We start from the raw sequence: 27,096 nt of genomic DNA, 5'->3' as shown, positions 1-27,096 counted from the left end.
TGGCGACGGAGCAGGGATCTCTGGGAAGGCGCGCAGACAAGGCGCGCTGACCCATAATGCATTCATTCATGACATGTGATCGCATTAGCCAATCAGCAGCCAGCCAGCCAGCACTGTGTAATGGTTGAGCTATAAATTGCGGCCATCTTAGAATTCTCCATTAGCCTCCGGTCATTCAAGAGAGACAGACCTCTCTGTATTAGGGACAGAGATAGGGCCAAAGAGACTTTAGGGCCACAGAATCGTTACTTAGGGACACAGAATTGTTACTCAGGGACACAGAATTGTTACTCAGGGACACAGAACTGTTACTCAGGGACACAGAATTGTTACTCAGGGACACAGAACTGTTACTCAGGGACACAGAATTATTACTCAGGGACAGACACAGAATTGTTACTGAGGGACACAGAATTGTTACTGAGGGACACAGAATTGTTACTCAGGAACAGACACAGAATTGTTACTGAGGGACACAGAATTGTTACTGAGGGACACAGAATTGTTACTGAGGGACAGAATTGTTACTCAGGGACACAGAATTGTTACTCAGGGACACAGAATTGTTACTCAGGGACACAGAACTGCTACTCAGGGACACAGAATTGTTACTCAGGGACAGACACAGAATTGTTACTGAGGGACACAGAATTGTTACTCAGGGAAAGACACAGAATTGCTACTGAGGGACACAGAATTGTTACTGAGGGACACAGAATTGTTACTCAGGGACACAGAATTGTTACTCAGGGACACAGAACTGTTACTCAGGGACACAGAATTGTTACTCAGGGACAGACACAGAATTGTTACTCAGGGACAGACACAGAATTGTTACTGAGGGACACAGAATTGTTACTGAGGGACACAGAATTGTTACTGAGGGACACAGAATTGTTACTCAGGGACAGACACAGAATTGTTACTGAGGGACACAGAATTGTTACTGAGGGACACAGAATTGTTACTGAGGGACACAGAATTGTTACTCAGGGACACAGAACTGTTACTCAGGGACACAGAATTGTTACTCAGGGACACAGAACTGTTACTCAGGGACACAGAATTGTTACTCAGGGACAGACACAGAATTGTTACTGAGGGACACAGAATTGTTACTGAGGGACACAGAATTGTTACTCAGGGACAGACACAGAATTGTTACTGAGGGACACAGAATTGTTACTCTGGGACACAGAATTGTTACTCAGGGACACAGAATTGTTACTCAGGGACACAGAACTGTTACTCAGGGACACAGAATTGGTACTCAGGGACACAGAATTGTTACTCAGGGACACAGAATTGTTACTTAGGGACAGGCACAGAATTGTTACTGAGGGACACAGAATTGTTACTGAGGGACACAGAATTGTTACTCAGGGACAGACACAGAATTGTTACTCAGGGAAACAGAATTGTTACTCAGGGACACAGAATTGTTAATGAGGGACACAGAATCGTTACTCAGGGACACAGAATTGTTACTCAGGGACACAGAATTGTTACTCAGGGACACAGAACTGTTACTCAGGGACACAGAATTGTTACTCAGGGACAGACACAGAATTGTTACTGAGGGACACAGAATTGTTACTGAGGGACACAGAATTGTTACTGAGGGACACAGAATTGTTACTCAGGGACAGACACAGAATTGTTACTGAGGGACACAGAATTGTTACTGAGGGACACAGAATTGTTACTCAGGGACACAGAACTGTTACTCAGGGACACAGAATTGTTACTCAGGGACACAGAACTGTTACTCAGGGACACAGAATTGTTACTCAGGGACAGACACAGAATTGTTACTGAGGGACACAGAATTGTTACTGAGGGACACAGAATTGTTACTCAGGGACAGACACAGAATTGTTACTGAGGGACACAGAATTGTTACTCTGGGACACAGAATTGTTACTCAGGGACACAGAATTGTTACTCAGGGACACAGAACTGTTACTCAGGGACACAGAATTGGTACTCAGGGACACAGAATTGTTACTCAGGGACACAGAATTGTTACTTAGGGACAGGCACAGAATTGTTACTGAGGGACACAGAATTGTTACTGAGGGACACAGAATTGTTACTCAGGGACAGACACAGAATTGTTACTCAGGGACACAGAATTGTTACTCAGGGACACAGAATTGTTAATGAGGGACACAGAATCGTTACTCAGGGACACAGAATTGTTACTCAGGGACACAGAATTGTTACTCAGGGACACAGAACTGTTACTCAGGGACACAGAATTGTTACTAGGGACAGACACAGAATTGTTACTGAGGGACACAGAATTGTTAATGAGGGACACAGAATTGTTACTCAGGGACAGACACAGAACTGTTACTGAGGGACACAGAATTGTTACTGAGGGACACAGAATTGTTACTCAGGGACAGACACAAAATTGTTACTCAGGGACACAGAATCGTTACTCAGGGACACAGAATCGTTGAATTAAAGAGTATGTCAGACAACACGCAGAGGAGTGGCAGAGGAGGCAATGTTTCAGGAGCAAGCAGACGTGGCAGCAGAGGAAGGGGTCAAGGCAGCACTAGTCGCAGCCAGAGGCCAGTGTTCCCGGTGTCATCCAGCGGTCGTGTCTCCACCGACAACCCTGCCGTCATCGATTGGTTGGCTCGGTCGTCTTCCTCTTCCCAGGTCACCTCTGACACCTACAGCCAACGGTCGGTGGGTACGTCAGACACAACCGTTAGTTGGCATGGCCCGGGAGCAAGCCCACTGAAATCACGTGTCCTCTACCTGCCCCTGTCCTTTGGTGTTCCCTCACCAAGCAAAGTATCGCATGCTGTGGGCTCAGCCCCACTGTACAGTGAGGAAGAGCTAACAGAGGGCGGTCAGGAACGGGGGGAGACATCCGCCTCTTCAGCAGCCAGGCGAAGAAGTACTGGCGAGGAGAGTGGCTCGGTAGCCGGTCTAGAGACAGGTCTGTCTCCTGACCCACACGCAGCCGAGGGGGCTAGTAGTGAGGCGGAGACCCTAATTGATGATGATGAGGCTGATCGCACTTGGCAGCCTCGTCGTCATCAGGCTATTGCTTCCGCATCATCAGGAGAAGAGGGTGGCAGCTTGGCAGCGAGCAAAACAGTTGGTGGGTTGCCCAGGAGGCAGCCGGGTCGCAGTGCTGGTGTGTTCCATTTTTTGTCATAGGGTGCTGGCAGATTACGGGCCTCCCATAGCTGCTGCCAGGCCCCTAATCTGCCATGGGCCCCTGTACCGCCTCCTCATGCTGCTGCCAGGTCCACAGTGTCTCATGCCATGTGCCACTTTCAGGTCTCCTCACACTGCTGGTGTGTTCCATTTTTTGTCATAGGGTGCTGGCAGATTACGGGCCTCCCATTGCTGCTGCCAGGCCCGTAATCTGCCATGGGCCCCTGTACCGCCTCCTCATGCTGCTGCCAGGTCCAGAGTGTCTCATGGGTCCCTGTACGGCCTCCCATTGCTGCTGTCTCCATCGCCACACTCTGCCATGTGCCACTTTCAGGTCTCTTCACACTGCTGGTGGGTTCCATTTTGTCATAGGGTGCTGGCAGATTACGGGCCTCCCATTGCTGCTGCCAGGCCCGTAATCTGCCATGGGCCCCCGTACCGCCTCCTCATGCTGCTGCCAGGTCCAGAGTGTGTCATGGGTCCCTGTACGGCCTCCCATTGCTGCTGTCTCCATCGCCACACTCTGCCATGTGCCACTTTCAGGTCTCCTCACACTGCTGGTGGGTTCCATTTTGTCATAGGGTGCTGGCAGATTACGGGCCTCCCATTGCTGCTGCCAGGCCCGTAATCTGCCATGGGCCCCCGTACCGCCTCCTCATGCTGCTGCCAGGTCCAGAGTGTGTCATGGGTCCCTGTATGGCCTCCCATTGCTGCTGTCTCCATCGCCACACTCTGCCATGTGCCACTTTCAGGTCTCCTCACACTGCTGGTGGGTTCCATTTTGTCATAGGGTGCTGGCAGATTACGGGCCTCCCATTGCTGCTGCCAGGCCTGTAATCTGCCATGGGCCCCCGTACCGCCTCCTCATGCTGCTGCCAGGTCCAGAGTGTGTCATGGGTCCCTGTACGGCCTCCCATTGCTGCTGTCTCCATCGCCACACTCTGCCATGTGCCACTTTCAGGTCTCCTCACACTGCTGGTGGGTTCCATTTTGTCATAGGGTGCTGGCAGATTACGGGCCTCCCATTGCTGCTGCCAGGCCCGTAATCTGCCATGGGCCCCCGTACCGCCTCCTCATGCTGCTGCCAGGTCCAGAGTGTCTCATGGGTCCCTGTACGGCCTCCCATTGCTGCTGTCTCCATCGCCACACTCTGCCATGTGCCACTTTCAGGTCTCCTCACACTGCTGGTGGGTTCCATTTTGTCATAGGGTGCTGGCAGATTACGGGCCTCCCATTGCTGCTGCCAGGCCCGTAATCTGCCATGGGCCCCCGTACCGCCTCCTCATGCTGCTGCCAGGTCCAGAGTCTCTCATGGGTCCCTGTACGGCCTCCCATTGCTGCTGTCTCCATCGCCACACTCTGCCATGTGCCACTTTCAGGTCTCCTCACACTGCTGGTGGGTTCCATTTTGTCATAGGGTGCTGGCAGATTACGGGCCTCCCATTGCTGCTGCCAGGCCCATAATCTGCCATGGGCCCCCGTACCGCCTCCTCATGCTGCTGCCAGGTTCAGAGTGTGTCATGGGTCCCTGTACGGCCTCCCATTGCTGCTGTCTCCATCGCCACACTCTGCCATGTGCCACTTTCAGGTCTCCTCACACTGCTGGTGGGTTCCATTTTGTCATAGGGTGCTGGCAGATTACGGGCCTCCCATTGCTGCTGCCAGGCCCGTAATCTGCCATGGGCCCCCGTACCGCCTCCTCATGCTGCTGCCAGGTCCAGAGTGTCTCATGGGTCCCTGTACGGCCTCCCATTGCTGCTGTCTCCATCGCCACACTCTGCCATGTGCCACTTTCAGGTCTCCTCACACTGCTGGTGGGTTCCATTTTGTCATAGGGTGCTGGCAGATTACGGGCCTCCCATTGCTGCTGCCAGGCCCGTAATCTGCCATGGGCCCCCGTACCGCCTCCTCATGCTGCTGCCAGGTCCAGAGTCTCTCATGGGTCCCTGTACGGCCTCCCATTGCTGCTGTCTCCATCGCCACACTCTGCCATGTGCCACTTTCAGGTCTCCTCACACTGTTGGTGGGTTCCATTTTGTCATAGGGTGCTGTATGGCCTCCCATTGCTGCTGCCTCCACCGCCACACTGTGGCTCCACACTCTGGTTTTGGCCCCGTGACTGCCCAAATGAGTGAAGTGTGCGGTGTTTCTAAGATCGACGGCACTCATCTGCATGTCATACTGACTGACAGTATTATTTCTCTTCCCCAGCAGACTTCAAGGGCATTTAAATTAAAGGTACAGTGTTCTGCACTAATATAAAGGCTCTCTGAAGCCTAGAAACACCCTTTTTATAAGTTAAATTCGCAGCGAATATATTCGACTCGAATCGAATTTATTCCGCGAATTCGCCGGATCAGCCGAATCGAATTTTTGAATACTTCGCTCATCTCTAGATATAATGATACTGTTGTTGAAAATGTTCATTACCCTTACTCAAAGTGACCATGTCACAACTAATTAGATTGTTTTCACCTGCTGCGACGTGTAAAAGAATATGTTGTATGCTAACTTGCTCGACTCTTGGCAATGCTGTGCTGTAGTTCCTCCTGTTGACCCTGACATCACTACAGGCACAAGAACACATGGGGGCCACCCTGCTGGAACTACAATACTCTGGTAGGAATTAGAAATGTGCTTCCCACAGCAGCTGGGTCTGAGGCCACAAGCTGTTAGACTCATGTCTGACTGCCCACATGTTGTTTCTGACAAGGGTTTCTCACCTGGCTGCTATTCACATGCCCCGCTACATTTTCCTCCAAGAACCCAGGGAGTTAAGAGAAAAGGAGTTAAAGGGGTCTTAACCCACATCTGAGCATGGCGAAAATGGCCTCTCTGCTACAATACTCTGGTAGGAATTAGAAACACGCTTCCCACAGTAACTGGTCTGTCAGAGATATTGCATACTGTTAGGCTCCTGTCCATCTGCCCTTATGCTGATTCTGACTATGGAGGGCCTCTCACCTTGCTGCAGATAATATACCCAGCTACATCTGCCTTATCAAGTGGGTCCTCTCTGAGCTGCTGATGAAAAGAAGCAGAGAAACCTATTTTCCCAGGGTATACATAGAGGGGCATCTGCCTCTGAGGGTGGTGAGTAAATGGGCTCACTGCTACAAATCTCTAATTCCTAGAATAATATAACTATTATTGCAAAAATATTGTACTCTGGTGTCTGTGTAAAATAATACATGTAATGATCAAATTCAATATATTTATATATTTATTCCTTTTTTCATAGCCAATGTATAAAACAAAAATAACAGTGACACTAGACTGGGAAAAAAAAGTATGTTGTTGTAACTGCTCAAACCCACCTAGCATTGTAGTTTGTCCTAACTCCCATCACTTTTGCAACAAAAAACATAATGAATATTGTGATTAAATGTTTATGACATACGGATATCAAACTACAACATTTTCTACAAAAGTAGTTATTTTATTTCAAATAGTAATTCTAATGCAATAATTAGACTGCCTACAAGTGACCTATACAAGCAATTAGACATAGGGATTGGTTTACTAAATAAAGGGCTGTTCAGTTTGCATGGGAAGTTATACTTTGCAAGGGAATTTGCCCCAGAGGTTAGTGAATGATGAGAGGCTCTGCTAACATCCATCATTCAGTCATGTACAAGCAAAAATACTGTTTTTTAAATTTGAGTTGTATGTGATTGGTTTTTCTTTTTGAAGTAAAAATTCACTTAATTTACTAAGCTCTGGGAAAAATTCTCTTGCAAAATGAACAGCCTATTTGCCTTCAGTAAGCTAACCCCACAATGTAAGATGTGAATTTAATACCTCCATTGGCAACATTAAACTTGATTCCAAAGTCTCCACCAGGCCCACCAGGATTGTGGCTAGCTGTCAGAACAATTCCACCAATTGCCTTGATTTTCCGAATGATGCAGGACACAGCAGGAGTAGACAACAATCCATTCTGACCAATGACTAATCGTCCAATCTAAAGTCAACCAGAAAAAACAGAATTAGGGATAAATTACACAGTTCTACCAGCACCATTGGAAAAAGCTAGAAGTTTTATAACCGGTAAGTCTTAACACCTTATCTGATTACTTCTTGCAGAGTATCAGTATGTCCCATTTCCACATGTAAGCTAAATCCAAAGTTAGCTTTCTTATTTTCTAAAAACACAATAATGAATAAAGGCGTGTGTTCAAAACAAAAAAAGACAATCTGTGTAAATTAACAAAGCAATTCCAACGGAACCACAACAAACTAAAAAAAATTTGTTATAGTTCAAAAATGTGCATATCCCCACACCACAGGTTAAACTGAAAGAAGAAAGCCTTTGAATGCCAATCTCCTAGGTAGTCCTCTTCGCCACTAATGCTTATACCGGTATGTGAATTGCACACTCAACAGAAAATTTTGGCTATAACGAATGTTTTTATGGTTTCTTGTGGTTCCGTAAGATTTGCTTTGTTAATTTACACAAATGGGCTTTTTATTGTTTTGAGCAAGCACCCTTATTCTTAATTGTGTTCTTACATTAGTGGTTTACACCTATTAGGGGCAGCTACTCTTATTCTACCACTTTGGTGTTATCACTTTTGTTGGAATAGGATTTGTCCAAAAAATTAATTCGCAATAGATTTATAACATATATTGTATAGTTAAGTAGACGCCACAATATTGGTTTTTGTATACGTTTCTTATTTTTTAGATCAAGCATCACTAAATGGCAGACCGCAGACTGAACCACCATTCTATCTGGACCCGTGAACACGCCATTTAGGACCCATGGACACAGATTGCTGCTTTCCCCTTACCCCAGGAGTGGAGAGCATTTTGTGTGGGAGCGGCTGGTGTTAAGCTTTTATGTTAACCAGCAGGTGATTGGAGGCAGGGCAGTCCTAGCAGCCAATCACCAGGTGGTTAATAAAAAAAGTTAACCCTGGCAGCTTTCACCGTACTCCGTTCAATGCTGTGCTGTGCTGTGCCTCCCACACTCAATACAGAAATGTTCTGCCTCCTGCTCTCTGCTCTGTTTAAGGTAGGTAAGTGAAGGAGGCAGAGGATGTGTGGGGGGGAATGATGTGAATAGGGCAGTGCTGTGTGGGATGCAGTGTTGTATGTCAAGAGGGCAGAGCACACAACTGCGTGTGTGTGATGTAAAGGGGGGGTGGGGCAGTGCTTTATGTAAAAGGGAGGCATTGCTGTGGTGGGGGGGTAAAATGTGAAGAGGGGGAGTGCTGTGGGGGGGGGTTGATGTAAAAGGGGACAATGCTGTGGGGGGGGGGATGTGAGGAGGGCAGTGCAGAGGGCAGAGCATACTATTGTGGGGGGGATGATGTGAGAAAGGGGCAGTGGTTTGGGGGGTGCAGGAGATTGCAAATGGGGGGCAGTGCTGTGGGGTGGGTGTTTGATTTGGGCAGGGCAGAGCACACTACTGTTGGGGAGGTAGCAACAGCTGCTACTGACAATTGGGTTATACTTCCCTATGAATAGACTTTTGCATCAATCCTGTTGTGGGTTATGATTAAGGGCTGAGGTTAGCGCGATACGCATGAACCTTTTTTTTCCCCCATAGTACAGTATGGTGTTTTTAAGCTGATTTTCTATACAATAAAGCGGATATATGCTATAGTGCGACCTTCCAGACTTTCCTTTGATCTACAACACAGGTGTCTAAACTTGGCCAGCACACACGCTGAAGGGTTGTGGAGTGTGGAAGTGGTGGGCCTACCTGGAGCAGTGCTACCTTTTCTTTCTACTGTTGGGGAAAGATTTGTGATGTGAGAGGGGGGCAGAAGTGTGGGGGGATATTAAAAGGGGGGGCAGTACTGTGGGGGGGTTGTAAAGAAGGGGGCAGTGTTGTGGCGGGGATGCGAAGGGGGCACAGATCTACTGGGGGGTGGTGTAAAGGCAGAGGACATTACTGTGGGGGAGGGATGTAAAGGAGGCAAAAGAGAGTACTGTGGGTCAGGGGTGATGATTTGAAGGGGGTCTGAGGACTATTGTAAATAAATGGGGTGTGTGATGTGAAGGGGGTTCAGTACACTATTGCAAAGGGGGGGGTTGGGGTGATGTGCAGGGGAGCCTGAGAACACTACTGTAAAGGGAAAACTGATGGGAAGTTGGGGAACTGTGATGTGTGGGGGCCTGAGGACACTAATGTAAGGGATTGTGATATAGGAGGAAAGGGCTGAAAAAAATGCGGTTCGGACCTCTGCTGGAAGACAATTTTACCAGTCAATACCCTTGTTCTAGGTAATGTGGGTACTTTCAAACAAATGTTTGTGAACGTTGTGAATGTACCTTCTTTACATAAAACAGCACTTGCATCTTACAAATTAATTACCCTTACATGAGGTTGACTCAAACCTGTCGTTAGTGAGCATAATGATGACAACAAAGGATTTCAATGAGTGGGGAAAATGTAAGAGCCAACTAGCTGGCAACTATGGAAAGTTGCATGGTTTTTTTTTTGAGGAGCTACACATCTATATCCAATATTACATTTAAAGATTAATACTTTTGTATCCATGTATTCGAGCCCTACTATAAAAGGGTAGAAATTGTTCAAAGCTTCTAAAAGGAAGGATTAACCAAAATGTTAAGCTATGCTCTGCACCGAGGTTATACCAAGAGCTCTAATATCATAGCTCATTATTCATTTTTATTTTGTGCCATTATATCAAACACTAGGGGGTCTATTTATAAATGTCTCCACACAAAATGTACACACATTTAACTCAAGATTCTAATTTGTGTAGTTTTTTTAAACCATTTTTGGATCCTGGATGAAATTTGTGTGAACCTTGTGAAAAATTCTTATAAATAGACCACTAGGATTAATGGGCTAAAGATTTAGTTGATAGTTATAACAAAAGCATATAAGTGTATTTATCAATCTATATAAGCATAAAAGAATATCTATCAAAGTAAAATGTCTGGCATATGTTTAAAAAGAAAGGTAGTGGTACAAGGGCTCTGGACATGGATTGTCACAGGTTGTCAAAATGTGGACAAAGTCATTACTTGAGCTCAATTGGCCTGTACTCAGCAGCACATCACAAGAACAGGGACCGATCCCCAGGAGAGGGCATTCACCCAAGTTAAGAAATCCAAGAGTAATACGTCAAAGAGAGCTCCAGATAAAAGATATTTAGGAGTCCAAAGTTTTTATTGTTCAACTCAAAATAACTCAAAACCCAGTTCCACGCAATTGAGAAAAAAAATGAAGTCTCATCGGGTTCTTGCATCTCAACCTGGAATACTCAAAGCTGTCCCCAAGACTTGCTGCTTCCCATCCCGAGGAGAAGACTGTGCTGGTATAAGGAGGATTGGAGAAGGTGATAACCCCAGGAGGGGAATTAGGAGATCCTTAGAGAGCTGGTCAGGATATCTATTCATGAGCAGCTGCACAAGGGGATAAAGGAGAGAACAGGAGAACCACTATAGATCCACACCTACCTTCTGGAACAGCCTGTATAAGAGTATCATCCCATCCCATCAATCCTGGAAGGATTAAAAGCGTATTTGCCTGGATTTATTCAGGCAAATATTAAGGTGAGCGCATAGGGAGACCACTAAGCACTCGGCGAGAGGGAATAATGAATCCACCAGCACATTGCACTTTATTTTGAAAGACTTTTGATATATTAATTTTACTATATGCACGTGCACAATTTTATATGCTTTTGCACAATATAAATGGAATGATCACATTAGATCAGAGGGGCACTTATTTAGATTGTATGTATTTGAATTTAATTGTATTTTTCACAGTCACAATCAATTTAGGATTGATTGTTATCAGTCACATGTATGAAGGTTCTTGATTTATATATATATATATATATATATATATATATATATATATATATATATATATATAATTTGCTTGATTCACTAGTCATAGTGATTCACCATTAATTTATTATTGCTATTTGTATTTTATTTAATTACTGTATTTATTGGTCACAGAGATTTATGAATTGTTTTAGATAAATATTCATGTACCTCTAGAGGTAGAGATTTATATACTAGTAAATAGGAGCCCCACACATGAATGGTTTCAGGATGCTTTACTGCTGGCAGGACACAGGACTGATGGTAGAGCTCACCTTTTCTTCTCTGGACAAGGTTTTATCTGGATGCCCCAAACAATCAGAAAGGGGATTCATCAGAGAAAATGACTTTATCCCAGTCCTCGGCAGTCCAGTCCCTGTACCTTTTGCAGAATATCATTCTGTCCTTGATGTTTTTCCTGGAGAGGAGTGGCTTCACTGCTGCCCTTCTTGACACCAGGCCATCCTCCAAAAGTCTTTGCCTCCGTGTGCTTGCAGATACACTCACACCTGCCTGCTGCCATTCCTGAACAAGCTCTGCACTGGTGGTACCCCTATCCCTCAGCTGCATCAACTTTAGGAGATGGTCCTAGAACTTGCTGGACTTTCTTGGGTCCCATGAAGCCTTCTTCACAACAATTGAACCTATCTCCTTGAAGTTCTTGATGATCTGATAAATTGTTTATTTAGGTGCAATCTTAGTAGCAGCAATATCCTTGCCTGTGAATCCGTTTTTGTGCAAAGCAATGATGACTGCACGTGTTTCCTTGCAGGTAACCATGGGTAACAGAGGAAGAACAATGAATTCAAGCACCACCCTCATTTTAAAGCTTCCAGTCTGTTATTCTAACTCAATCAGCATGACAAAGTGATCTCCAGCCTTGTCCTTGTCAACACTGACACCTGTGGTAATGAGAGAATCATTAGATCATTAGATCAAAAAGGGGGGGTATGAAGGCTAACGCGTTTCGAAGGGTGCTCCCTTCTTCATCAGAGCTGGGTTTGGCAGATAGAAACTTCAGTATGGCAGAGTTCCCATGGCAAGGAGATATTCAGCCACTGAGTGTCAGTATTACAGCAGTTCAGCCTGTTTAGTGGCTGAACTGCTGTAATACTGACACTCAGTGGCTGAATATCTCCTTGCCATGGGAACTCTGCCATACTGAAGTTTCTATCTGCCAAACCCAGCTCTGATGAAGAAGGGAGCACCCTTCGAAACGCGTTAGCCTTCATACCCCCCCTTTTTGATCTACCTGTAACCCTGTTTGGATTATGGTTACTTATGCCTGTTATACAATCATTTTGTGAGTATATTTCCTTATTAATAAAATTAGTCACTATTTATTGAGGTAATGCACAAGGTTTGTGCGTTCTTTCTTTCATCTTCCTCTACAGCAGAGGGCCTGAGCCAGAGGTGGCGAAACTGAGTTCCACCAAGTTCCAGCTGAAAAAAAAAACATGAATACATAAATCATAATTCCTGATTTTATTCTTTGCAGATCCTACGAATCTTACTGATCCACATGCACGTATTTATGATAATCCTAAAGTGATTATTCATCCAACAGAAAGGAACTGTCTTGGGCATAGTAAGAACTGGCTGTTTGTATAATTATCCGTATGATGGCAAGCCTTGCTAAGATTCAGTGCTCTAGGGGTGGAGCTCTGGAGGTTCTTCATCATGCTGCTCATACTTCTTTTATCTGTGAAAATTTGAAATGAAAGACGTGATAGGGAATATACGCTAATAAGAGGAGATCAAGAGGAGATCAACAGAAGAGTTAGGTGGCTCTAGATTCACAGTGGTTCTTTTTGATGGAGTGTCTAATCTTTCCAAGAAATAAAATCAAGAGGAGCACATAAGAATGCTTCCTATATTCTTCTGCCTAGCTGCCCTCACCTTAAAGCATTGCTAACCAAATATACTGCATTCCTTTATTCCTGAATGTGAACTACATATACAGTATAACATGGGCATAAACTCAGAGATAATACTAACTGCACACCAAAACAAGTAACACATCAAACTTTAATCTCTTGTCTATACAGATCTTGGCCATGCAGTATATAAGCAATGCCGGCAGCTTGGTCTTATCTTTTATGGCCTAAGCTGATGCTGTGCAACTGCTTAGGGCTTACAGACTCAACAGAAGAACTATATTTTGTCCAGGCTCAATCATTGCAGTTGTTACAACATTGAAATGAAATCCATTTTACCCGTTGACCTAGTGCTAGGTTTGCACTATTGTGTCTAGAGATGAGCGAATCGAACCAGGCGAACCGGAATTCGATACGAATTTCAGGAAAAATTAGATTCGCGTCGAATCCGAATATTTGCCTACTTCGGGTGCGCGAATCGGATTTTTCCCGATCAGCCGGCAAAAGTGTCCCTGCAGAGAGCTCCGCTATTTCTGACAGTTCTCTGACAGAAGGAACACATGTACAGCGGTTGAAACATTGTATCTATTAGTTTCCATTTAGGATACAGATGTTTCAACCGCTGTACATGTGAAGAAGCTGTCAGAGAACTGTCAGAAATAGAGGAACTCTGCACATACACTTTTTGCCTGTTTGGAATTCTTATTTTCATCCTACTTCTTCTTCTTCTACTTCTTCATCCTCATCCTCAGAAGAAGAAGAAGAGGATGAGGATGAAGAAGAAGAAGAAGAAGTAGGATGAAAATAAGAATAATTCCAAGCCGGCAAAAAGTGTATGTGCAGAGTTCCTCTATTCTGCAGATACACTTAGAGGAGCTCTGCAGATACACTTAGAGGAGCTCTGCACATACACTTTTTGCCGGCTTGGAATTAATCTTATTTTCATCCTACTTCTTCTTCTTCTTCATCCTCATCCTCAGAAGAAGAAGAGGATGAGGATGAAGAAGAAGAAGTAGGATGAAAATAAGAATAATTCCAAGCCGGCAAAAAGTGTATGTGCAGAGTTCCTCTATTCTGAAGATACACTTAGAGGAGCTCTGCAGATACACTTAGAGGAGCTCTGCACATACACTTTTTGCCGGCTTGGAATTAATCTTATTTTCATCCTACTTCTTCTTCTTCTTCTTCATCCTCAGAAGAAGAGGATGAGGATGAAGAATAAGAAGTAGGATGAAAATAAGAATAATTCCAAGCCGGCAAAAAGTGTATGTGCAGAGTTCCTCTATTCTGCAGATACACTTAGAGGAGCTCTGCAGATACACTTAGAGGAGCTCTGCAGATACACTTAGAGGAGCTCTGCACATACACTTTTTGCCGGCTTGGAATTAATCTTATTTTCATCCTACTTCTTCTTCTTCTTCATCCTCATCCTCAGAAGAAGAAGAAGAGGATGAGGATGAAGAAGAAGAAGAAGAAGTAGGATGAAAATAAGAATAATTCCAAGCTGGCAAAAAGTGTATGTGCAGAGTTCCTCTATTCTGCAGATACACTTAGAGGAGCTCTGCAGATACACTTAGAGGAGCTCTGCACATACACTTAGAGGAGCTCTGCACATACACTTTTTGCCGGCTTGGAATTAATCTTATTTTCATCCTACTTCTTCTTCTTCTTCTTCTTCTTCATCCTCATCCTCAGAAGAAGAAGAAGAGGATGAGGATGAAGAAGAAGAAGTAGGATGAAAATAAGAATAATTCCAAGCCGGCAAAAAGTGTATGTGCAGAGTTCCTCTATTCTGCAGATACACTTAGAGGAGCTCTGCAGATACACTTAGAGGAGCTCTGCACATACACTTTTTGCCGGCTTGGAATTAATCTTATTTTCATCCTTCTTCTTCTTCTTCATCCTCATCCTCAGAAGAAGAAGAAGAGGATGAAGAAGAAGAAGAAGAAGAAGTAGGATGAAAATAAGAATAATTCCAAGCCGGCAAAAAGTGTATGTGCAGAGTTCCTCTATTCTGCAGATACACTTAGAGGAGCTCTGCAGATACACTTAGAGGAGCTCTGCACATACACTTTTTGCCGGCTTGGAATTAATCTTATTTTCATCCTACTTCTTCTTCTTCTTCTTCTTCATCCTCAGAAGAAGAAGAAGAGGATGAGGATGAAGAAGAAGAAGAAGTAGGATGAAAATAAGAATAATTCCAAGCCGGCAAAAAGTGTATGTGCAGAGTTCCTCTATTCTGCAGATACACTTAGAGGAGCTCTGCAGATACACTTAGAGGAGCTCTGCACATACACTTTTTGCCGGCTTGGAATTAATCTTATTTTCATCCTACTTCTTCTTCTTCTTCTTCATCCTCATCCTCAGAAGAAGAAGAAGAGGATGAGGATGAAGAAGAAGTAGGATGAAAATAAGAATAATTCCAAGCCGGCAAAAAGTGTATCTGCAGAGCTCCTCTAAGTGTATCTGCAGAATGTCATTTTTGGAAACAAATAGATACAATGTTTCAATCGCTGTATGGAGTGAATGTCCCAGAACTGTCAGAAATAGACTATTTATGACAGTTCTGGGACATTCCCTCCATACAGCGGTTGAAACCGCTGTATGGAGTGAATGTCCCACAACTGTCAGAAATAGACTATTTCTGACAGTTCTGGGACATTCACTCCATACAGCGGTTTCAACCGCTGTATGGAGTGAATGTCCCACAACTGTCAGAAATAGACTATTTCTGACAGTTCTGGGACATTCCCTCCATACAGCGGTTGAAACATTGTATCTATTTGTTTCCATAAATGGATCCATTTATGGAAACAAATAGATACAATGTTTCAACCGCTGTATGGAGTGAATGTCCCAGAACTGTCAGAAATAGACTATTTATGACAGTTCTGGGACATTCCCTCCATACAGCGGTTGAAACCGCTGTATGGAGTGAATGTCCCACAACTGTCAGAAATAGACTATTTCTGACAGTTCTGGGACATTCCCTCCATACAGCGGTTGAAACCGCTGTATGGAGTGAATGTCCCACAACTGTCAGAAATAGACTATTTATGACAGTTCTGGGACATTCCCTCCATACAGCGGTTGAAACCGCTGTATGGAGGGAATGTCCCAGAACTGTCAGAAATAGACTATTTCTGACATTTCTGGGACATTCACTCCATACATGTCCCAGAACTGTCAGAAATAGACTATTTCTGACAGTTCTGGGACATTCCCTCAATACAGCGGTTGAAACCGCTGTATGGAGTGAATGTCACAGAACTGTCAGAAATAGACAGAAACTGTCACAGAACTGTCCTTCTTCTCATCCTTCTCCTTCTTCTCATCCTTCTTCTCATCCTTCTCCTTCTTCTCATCCTTCTCCTTCTTCTCATCCTTCTCCTTCTTCTCATCCTTCTTCTCATCCTTCTCCTTCTTCTCATCCTTCTTCTCATCCTTCTCCTTCTCCTCCTTCTCCTTCTTCTCATCCTTCTTCTCATCCTTCTCCTTCTTCTCATCCTTCTCCTTCTCCTTCTTCTCATCCTTCTCCTTCTCCTTCTTCTCATCCTTCTCCTTCTCCTTCTTCTCATCCTTCTCCTTCTCCTCCTTCTCCTTCTCCTTCTTCTCATCCTTCTCCTTCTTCTCATCCTTCTCCTTCTCCTTCTTCTCATCCTTCTCCTTCTCCTTCTCCTTCCTCATCTCCAAGGGCATTTAAATTAAAGGTACAGTGTTCTGCACTAATTTAAAGGCTCTCTGAAGCCTAGAAACCCTTTTTATAAGTTAACTTCGTAGCGAATTAATTCGCATCGAATCGAATTTCTTCCTGGAATTCACCGAATCAGCCGAATCGAATTTTTGAAAAATTCGCTCATCTCTAATTGTGTCTTTAATGAGCAGTGCCTTTTGGCTGTGGGAATAGCAGCTGTTCCCGCACCTGCAGTTAAAATGTGTTGCTCTTTAGAGATGAGCGGGGCTGCCATTCATTCTTAATGGCTTTTAAAACCTCAGCGCGTGTGCAAGAACCACAGGGAAATCTTGCCTCTGCAGTTTAGAAATGGTGCTGGAACATTTTTTCTGTGTGAATGCAGGCACAGCAGCCCATTCAAATGAATGAGCTGCTGTACCTATGCAAATGCAACCAGCAAACCTATAACAATATGAACCTAGCCTCAGGGTCAGTTCACACCATGCCCGCACATGAATTGCACAGGAACTCAAAACACACTCTGCTTGCAATCTGCAGTGGGTGTCAATAGAAAGCCAATGACACCCCAAAAGCAGATCGCCAATGTAGTGCATTTGCCCACACCTGCCTCCACTGTATCACATAGTATCCGGTTGCGATCTGGTTGCAGTGTGTTTTAGCCCTGGTTCACACTGATGTGGTTCAGGAAACACAGTGAATCCTGTGCGTTTCTCATATCACAATCACACTGTGTTCTGCGATCTGCTGTGGGTGTTGATTAAAAGTTAATGACACCCCAAAAGCAGGTCACAAATGCAGTGTGTTTGCCTTAACCACATTCAATGGGTTTGAACACCTATTCAATCCGATTCCAGAGTGGCTAAAAAAAAAGGTGCCTGTAGCTTTTTGATGAAGATGTGGTGCAATTTAAGCCACCAAAAATGAATGGGCTCAAACCACACCACACAGAATCGCATGTGATTTCACAGTGAACCTAGGCTTAAAAAGTAGTGCATGCACTACTTTTGCTGTGGTGTGATTTTAGCTCATTCAAAATGTAAATATAAATTGCTCAGGAAATGCACAGCGTGATCCTGTGCGATTCATGTCTGGGCATGGTGTGAGCTGGTCCTAAGACTAGAGAGACAGAATGGTGCAACTTCAGGCACATCTAGGAATTTTGCAACCTTCATCAATATATAGTGTATGACATAGGTAATTATGCCAAGCCAGAATCCAGTGGTATCACCTTTTGTACAAACTGGTTTGGGTAATGCAAATATAACAATTCATGCTGTTCACAGTCTAACCTACAGGTATATAAGGTCATGCCCCTTGTTGACCCCAAGCTTCTCTTTGCCAGCACAAATTGGCCTTCTTTAGTTTTGCAAATACCTAGGGAATAGAGCAGTGAATAGTCTCACAGAACTTCAGCAGTTTCACTGATGTTATTGCCCCATGACAAATTTCTTAGGTGATTCAGAAGAGGAAACCATTTAAATTAAGACTAACCTTGGCTGGGGGGCACACACATAGCTTGGGTTTTTTCAATAAGTGGGTATTTTTATCTAAATGGGCGTACTTCAACTATGCCATATGATTTCTGCTTGCTGATTGGTTGTTAGAGGATATTGCACATCCTTACTGCTCAGTGATTGGTTGCAAGAGGTTTCTGAACATCCTTACATCTCACTGATTGGTGGCTAGAGGTTACTGCACATCATTACTGGTCTCTGGTTGGTTGCTAGAGGTTACTGCACATCATTACCATTCACCCATTGGTTGCTAGAGGTTACTGCACATCCTTACCACTCACTGATAGGTTACTAGAGGTTACAGCATTTAATTACATCTTACTGATTGGTTGCTGAAGGTTAAAGCACATCATCTGCTCACTGCTTGCACACCATGGACTGAGAAGGTTAGGGGACCCACCAATAGACAGAAAACTCCTAGGACTCCTGGGATCATGGGCAGTGCTGGGGGGGGGAGGGTGTGATCAATGGCAGTGCTGGGGGGAGGGTTGATGGGATCAGTGGCAGTAGTGCGGAGGATGGGATAGGTGGCAGTGCTGGGGGAATGGGAAGAGTCACAGTGCTGATGAGGGGATGGGATCAGTGGCAGTGCTTGAGGGTATGGGATCAATGGCAGTGCTTGGGGTGGCTGGGATCAGTGGCAGTGCTGGATGGGAGGTGACATTTCTACACCAACCACCAATGTTTGAGGGAATTAAAACTGATGACCAATGGAATGGGGAATTTGTACCGACCACCAATGTAATAAAGAATTTGCACTGACATCCAATGTAATGGACCACCAGCAGAGGTGTTGATGGCTGGAACCTTGGGGGGGGCATAATATACATATGAATGTTGCTGCTATTTACACATTGAATGACACATTGCAGCCGCTATTTACATATAAATGCCGCTGTTATTTGCATGTGAATACTGACACAGTCTGTACAAGTGAGTCATCTGTACCTGGCAATATGACAGAGCTGAACAGCATAAGTGACAGCACTTCACACTTGACTTCCAGGGACAAGGGAATGTAAACCAGTAAAGTTTGCAAGTATGGGACAGCTGCTTTGGGCCCCACAACAAAGACTGGGCTCAGGGCAGCTGCCCCTTTTGCCCCTCCCTAAAGATGGCCCTGACTGCACTCAACAACTCCTGCTAATTCTAAACAAACATGCTAATAAAACTTTCAGGATGCTGGGACATGTCCCTTTTTATAAATCATACTCCCATATTACCTAACTCCCCCTAGCTTCTCCTAACCTCTGGAGATATATACCCAAATCCCGGTCCTCATTATTTAACTGTGGCCAATGCAACCATCATCCCACACCCTCTGGCAGCAGCCGCAATCCACATATTTTAGTTTCTAATCCTCTTCTTCTTAAAACCAGCCTCCCCTTCTCTTGTGCTCTTTCTGTAGCAAACTCGCCTCAGTCCACAACCTATTTATCACTAACTCCTTTCATTTACTTGCTGTTACTGAAACCTGGCTTCAGGAATCTGACACTGCTTCTCCCACTTCCCATTTCCATGGTGGCTTTCTCTGTACTTACTCCCCCAGACCCAGTGGACACCCTGTTAACACTAACACCCTGCTGCTTCTAAACTTCCCAGTTTAACCTCCTCTTTTGAGCTGAAGCAATGGATAGATGCTCCTACTCACTCTGATGGCATCTCCCTCAACCTTGTTTTTTTGCTGCTTATACACACCGTGCAACCTCTCCAACAATTATTTTCCTCTCTCTGATCACTACCTTATTCATTTCACTATCTCCCTGTTTTCCACCTCCTATCCCTCCAACCACACAGTAACCTGTAGAAACCTTCGCCATCCTTAATTCTTCTCTTCTCTAAATCTTTACTCTGCTACTGACGACCTCTCTGACAAAATCCCATCCCTGCCCTGCCCAAACTTGCCCACTTTTGTCTACAACAGTTCACTATCATCCTCCCTGGACATGCTCGACCCCTCTCACTACACACAGAATCAGGCCCTGACTCCTACATCCTTTTGCAAATAGATGACACCAGACATCTCAAAAAATGTAGCCGTGCTCTTGAGCGTTTGTGGCGTATGATTAAGTCTCAGAAATATAAATCTGCTCTCCAAAATACAATTCCTGTCTCCAAACTTCCAAGCAGACCTATTTTATCACTCCCATTAACACCCTCTCATCCAGTCCCTGTCAGCTCTTCTCTACCTTTCTAACTTTCTACTTCACCCTCCACTGCCTCTGCCCACTAATTCACTCACTGCCCAGTAGATCACCAAACACTTCCAAAAAATAACTGGACTCTGAACTCTCCTTTCGGCCCCACATCCAAACACTGTCCAAAGCTTGCCACATCAACCAATGCCATATCTCCAAAATGCACTCCATCCTAACCAATAATACCACAAAGCTTCTAGTTCACTCCTTACTTATCTCCCCCACAGTTATTAACTTTTGTATCACTTGACCCTTTTTTTATTGAATTGTATTGTAACTGTACTGTCTGACCTCATGTTCTAAGCTGCTCCACAAACTGTTGGGCCAATATACCGTATTTTGCGCTCCATAAGACGCACTTTTTTCCCCCCCAAAAATGGGGGAAAATGTCTGTGCGTCTTTTGAAGTGACTGGCCTGATATTCCCCCCGTCGCCACCGCTGTGTTAGAATACAGGGCCGGCCACGCGGCTCTACTGTGCACGAGACCCTGCTCCTCAGTCCTACCTGTTCCTCGGTCCAGCGGTGTCCTGCTTTCACCAGCCGTCTTCTCTCCATGGTGCATCTTCAGTGTGGACAGCTGGCTGTGACAGCTTGCAGCTTCACAGCCGGGTGCCCGCTGCGCATGTGCGAGAAGCGCTGCGCTTTGTGAATGGCCCATAGTCTTCTGGGACGTGTCCCACAAGACTACAGGGAGGGAGGGGGGGAGGACAACTCCATGGAAGTGGGAGCGGGTACCTGTCAAATTCGGGTACCAGCTCCCCAAAGGTCTGCAGTCTCTGGTCATCTCCTGTACAATGTCCGCAGTCTCTGATCATCTTCTGTACTATGTCCGCAGTCTCTGGTTATCTCCTGTACTATGTCTCCAGTCTCTGGTCATCTCCTGTAGTATGTCCGCAGTCTCTGGCCATCTCCTGTAGTATGTCCGTAGTCTCTGGTCATCTTCTGTACTATGTCCGCAGTCTCTGGTCATCTCCTGTACTATGTCTGCAGTCTCTGGCCATCTCCTGTAGTATGTCTGCAGACTCTGGTCATTTCCTGTACTATGTCTGCAGTCCATTGGTTCAGAATATTTTTTTTCTTGTTTCCTCCTCTAAAATCTAGGTGCGTCTTATGGTCAGGTGCATCTTATGGAGCGAAAAATACGGTAAATCCTGTATAATAATAATAACCTACAGGAAAATTATGGTAATAAATCACGAATAAGAACAATAGGAGTGAAATTGTTTTCAAACTTGTGAATACCCTGAAAAAGAAGAATATTAATGCTTACCTTTACTAACCCTAACACACACAGCCATGATTACAGGGCTTTATTTATCAACAAAACCATGTGCTCACCATGTCAATGTTGATCTTTGTTAAAATTGAGGAGCAGAGATGGGCCCTATCCTTAAGTTCATACTTATGATAACAGGGATTTTGTTTATTAACAAACACATTTAAAAACAAGACGTTAGCATTAGGGTTAAGGTCATTCTCTGTTAACATCATTTATCAAGCTAAGGAGGGGCCATTATTGGCCACAAGAAGAGGTCCACCTTAACTTTGCCTTCCACGTTGGCTTCAGTCTGAATGGTGAATATCACTGTTATGATAGTTAATGATTTCACCAAAATTTTGACAGAGTGACTCATCCCTAGGGACTACCAAAAGACAATGCTGTATGCTGATACATGTATTTGCTAAAGAATATCTTAGTAGATACCAGTTGTTTGGATTTCCTTTCCTGTCAATATAAACATGAAGACAAAGGTTTAAATAAATGCCATTTGGAAAGTTATTTTGCAGATATTTCATTGTGTAACTATGCTAAACTTACTGTGGTAATTTATCTAAATTTTAAAGTAGTAAATAACATTTGCTGACTACAATCTCAGGAAATAATTTTAACCGCTTGCCCTCCTGAGGATTTACCCTCCTTCATGACCAGGCCATGTTTTGAGTTACGGCACAGCATTACTTTAACTGACAATTGCGCGGTCATGCAACACTGCACCCAAATGAAATTTACATCCTTTTTTCCCACAAATTGAGCTTTCTTTCAGTGGTTTTTGATCGCAAAAAACAACAATTTTGAGAAAAAAACAATATTTTGGACTTTTGTCCATTAAACATGTCCAATAAAAAAATGTAAAAAATCAAATTTCGTTATAAATTTAGGCTAAAATGTATTCTGCTACATGTCTTTGCTATAAAAAAAATCCCAATACGTGTAAATCAATGTTTTGAGTTACGGCACAGCATTACTTTAACTGACAATTGCGCGGTCATGCAACACTGCACCCAAATTAAATTTACATCCTTTGTTCCCACAAATTGAGCTTTCTTTCAGTGGTTTTTGATCGCAAAAAACAACAATTTTGAGAAAAAAACAATATTTTGGACTTTTTGCTATTAAACATGTCTAATAAAAAAATGTAAAAAATCAAATTTCGTTATAAATTTAGGCTAAAATGTATTCTGCTACATGTCTTTGCTATAAAAAATCCCAATACGTGTAAATCAATTGGTTTACGTGAAAGTTATAGCGTCTACAAATGGCAGTAATGGCGGCGATCAGCGACTTTTAACGGGACTGCAGAGAATATTCTGACACGGGGGGGAAATAACTTGGTGTCACTGACACCCCAGTGACACCAATACAGTGTACAGTGCTAATAAAAAAAGCACTGACACTGTACTAATGACACTGGGCAGGAAGGGATTAATGTGAGTGGTGATCAAAGGTTACTGTGCACAGCCATCCCAAGCAGTGTGCTTGAGCTGACAGGAAGGAAGATTGTAAACAAAACAAAATAATCTTCCTCCCAGTTGGAGATGCTTGGTAATCACCGGGCGCTGACGGGTAATTACCGGACCCAGTGATTGACATCCGCAGATATGAATGACAGCGCAGGTAGGGCACGCACGCAGCTTGTTCACATTCACACCCCCTACCCCGAAATGCAGAATGACGTATATATACGTGATCCTGCGCACAGGTGCTGCCCTATAGCAGTATACCTGCTATAGGGCGGTCTTTAAGCAGTTAACTTGCAATGCTTTCTAAACAAAATTTTATTGTTTGCAATGTGCCTTTGAACTTGTTATCAATTTAACTACTCCAAAAAGGGTTAATTCCTTAGCACAGCCCCTTCCTCCTTGTACGTCATAGTCATCTCCTATTCTGGGAGTTACTGTCTGTGCTAGCCCAGCTCCTCTGTCCCCTCTTCTCATCTCTCTACATTACCTTTTTATGTAGCAGCTGAGAGAAGAGCAATGGGCAACACTACAGAGTGCCACTTGAGTGACAGTTCTTAGTCTGCTGGGGCTGCTGACATCACATCCAAGATGGCTGCTTCCAGCAGCAGTATCAGAGGTTTTTGGTGTCTACATAAGGGAAGCTTTACAAGTAAATAACATGGATAAAATATGCTAAATGGCCATATACACGTATAAGAAGATTGTTGATAAAATGTAAACACAGAAGCCAGCAAGAGCTTCTGCAATCCATATCTTTTGCCTTGCTCTGCTTTAGATGACCTCATCGGTCAGAGCCATGGAGTAAGTGAGTAATGAAAGACTTCCTCTGCTGGCTTCTGTGTTTACAAGTGACAGCAGCAATCAGGTGAGCTGTCTGCATAGCAGGTTCTGCACTGATGGATGTCTAGATGGGGCCAGGCAGCACAGTTTAACTGCTTATAGGTGGAAGAGACAGGTAAGGATAGGAGCTCTTTATTCCCCTATCTCTCTTCCTTTGATGCAATCTCTCTTCCCTGGGGCACTGACTGAGCCCCACTCCCCAGGCTCGGGCCTCATAGCAGCTGTGTGGGCTGCTATGGTAGTAGTTCTACCAATGTTGCTAATCCTCCTTGACACAATGACAAGATTTTTGGATGAGAATATTCGTAAGAAAAATCGTACGAAAATTCTTTGAACATTTGATGAATGGACAAATGTCATTCGAAAATTGTCCTTTGCTTCTAACATTCGATTTTAAAATGGAATGTCATTTCTGAACGATAACCACATACACAGGCCAAAAATTAGTTTGATCGAGAAGGATTTTCCTTCTTGTCCCTTCGAATTTTCCCATCCCTGCTGTTGAAAACAAACATTGATTTGACCCCACTAACGATTAGAAAATCAAACGAATATTCTTGAAACGAAAATTCTTAAACGAAAATCTATATGTGTATGTCCAGCTACAGACCCTAATATCGCATATTTTTGAGACTCTGGCTTTTTTTTGTACAGAACTACAAACCTCAGCTTTCTTTAGTTTTTAGCTGAGGGGACACTGAGATTTTTACAGCCCATGGAAAGAATTCATAGGCATGAGCCTTGCACAACAAAATATATAGGATGTTGGACTGCCCTTTGTTTTTATATCACAGTATTACACATATTATGACACTACAGAGTTGCATGAAAACATTGAAAACCAAAAAGAATACTCCATGTTGTACACATTTAATATTTGGAATGTATTACACACATATTTATTATCTGCACTGTAATTGTAAAAGATGTTTGCCAATATTAGCATTGTTTATGTTATAGGAAAATTAAGAATTGTATTGGACTATTAAAAGATGAAAAGTACCTTAAAGTGGTTGTAAAGGCTCAAGTTTTTTATCTTTATGCGTTCTATGCATAAACGTATAAAACATTCCGGGTGCAGCTCCCCCCCCCAATACTTACCGGAGTCCCATTGCACTCCAGTGATGTGTACGAGAGCCTCGGCTCTCTGGGCTCTCTCCCTCCTCATTGGCTGAGATAGCAGTGGGAGCCATTGGATCCAATGAGGAGGAGGCTGGGTCATGGCTTTGTGTGTGAATGGACATGCAGAGCAGTGGCTCGAGAGTGAGCCTGCTTGGGTGCCCCCATAGCAAGCTGTTTGCTCTGGGGGCATTAGGCAGGAGCGGAGACCCGAGAAAAGGAGGATTGGGGCTGCTCTGTGCAAAACCACTCCACAGAGCAGGTAGGTATGGCGTTTCTTATTTTATTTTTTTTTTAATTGCCTTTAATATCACCTTAAGCTGACCATGCACTAGTATTAATGTATTAAAAATGTTTGCTTTAGGACTTTTGTTCAATTTTATAATCGTTAGTGCGATCAAATCAACATTCATTTTTGACTGTACTGATGATAAATTTGAAGGATGGAAAGTTTTTCTCAAAAAAGATTCTAATAGCAAACATTTTTAAAGTACTTTTGAAAGACATTTGTCATGTCATTGAATGTATTGAGGATAATTTTCATGCAATTGTTCTTAAAAACATCCATTTGAAAACCTATGAGTGTATGACCAGCTTTAGGCATGCTATGTATGCCCCAAAAAAGCTTCACTGAAGTACACAGGGTATACTTAGCATGCCCTGTCCCTTCCCCTTGCTGCCGCTCCTCCTAGACAATTCCAGGCTATCAAAATGATAGTCAAGACTTGCTGCATATGCAGTATCTCACAGAAGTGAGTACACCCCTCACATTTTTGTAAATATTTTATTAAATCTTTTCATGTGACAACATTGAAGAAATAACACTTTGCTACAATGTAAAGCAGTGAGTGTACAGCTTGTATAACATGTAAATTTGCTGTCCCCTCAAAATAACTCAACACACAGCCATTAATGTCTAAACCGCTGTCAGTGCTCAGACCATACACTGCACACTGCATCAAATTGGTCTGCATGGCTGTCGTCCCAGAAGGAAGCCTCTTCTAAAGATGACGCACAAGAAAGCCCGCAAACAGTTTGCTGAAGACAAGCAGACTAAGGACATGGATTACTGGAGCCATGTCCTGTGGTCAGATGAGACCAAGATAAACCTATTTGGGTCAGATTGTGTCAAGCGTGTGTGGCGGCAACCAGGTGAGGAGTACAAAGACAAGTGTGTCTTGCCTACAGTCAAGCATGGTGGTGGGAGTGGGCTGCATGAGTGCTGCCGGAACTGGGGAGCTACAGTTCATTGAGGGAACCATGAATGCCAACATATACTGTGACATACTGAAGCAGAGAATGATCCCCTGCCTGCAGGGCAGTATTCCAACATAACAACCCCAAACACACTTCCAAGACGACCACTGCCTTGCTAAAGAAGCTGAGGGTAAAGGTGATGGACTAGCCAAGCATGTCTCCAGACCAAAAACCCTACTGAGCATCTGTGGAGCATCCTCAAATGGAAGGTGGAGGAGTGCAAGGCCTCTGACATCCACCAGCTCTGTGATGTCATCATGGAGGAGTGGAAGAGGACTCCAATGGTAACCTGTGAAGCTCTGCTGAACTCCATGCCCAAGAGGCTTAAGGCAGTGCTGGAAAATAATGGTGGCCACACAAAATATTGACACCTTGGGCCCAATTTGAACATTTTCACTTAGGGGTGTACTCACTTTTGTTGCCAGCAGTTTAGACATTAATGGCTGTGTGTTGAGTTATTTTGAGGGGACAGCAAATTTACGCTGTTATGCAAGCTGTTCACTCACTACTTTACATTGTAGCAAAGTGTCATTTCTTCAGTGTTGTCACATGAAAAGATAGAATCAAATATGTACAAAAATGTAAGGGGTGTATTCTCTTCTGGAAGATATTGTAAATACAGCAGCCCACTCTAGGCACTCTATGCAAAACAGAGATCTTCTGAGCATGGGTTATATACACTTTGGTTGGACTTTGGTTTCATAAATACAAAGTAACTTTACTGTTACTTTGCATTTCCTCTGTTTCATTCATTTGCAAATCAAAGGGAAAAACTGATGTAAAAAAAAGGTTCTAGTTAACCCTAATCAACTTTCCTCCCTTCTTCTCTCCCTAGCTATTCATTTTCTAATGA

At 43.9% G+C, this 27,096-nt stretch overlaps 1 protein-coding gene across 1 annotated transcript in view; it reads right to left on the bottom strand.

The window, feature by feature from the left end:
• Positions 1 to 27,096, bottom strand: part of PGM5 (phosphoglucomutase 5) — a 182,823-nt gene that overhangs the window by 132,574 nt on the left and 23,153 nt on the right. Inside the window, exon 2 of the mRNA XM_089692598.1 lies at positions 6,985 to 7,147. Coding sequence (XP_089548724.1) covers positions 6,985 to 7,147 — 163 coding nt within the window. The remainder of the gene's footprint in view (positions 1 to 6,984; positions 7,148 to 27,096) is intronic.

Source organism: Staurois parvus, unplaced genomic scaffold (assembly GCF_062004578.1).
Source record: "Staurois parvus isolate SC_StPar_1 unplaced genomic scaffold, SC_StPar_1.0 ptg000596l, whole genome shotgun sequence".
NCBI lineage: Eukaryota > Metazoa > Chordata > Amphibia > Anura > Ranidae > Staurois > Staurois parvus.
The sequence above is the reverse complement of the archived record's forward strand: the minus strand, read 5'-3'. Positions and strand labels throughout refer to the sequence as shown.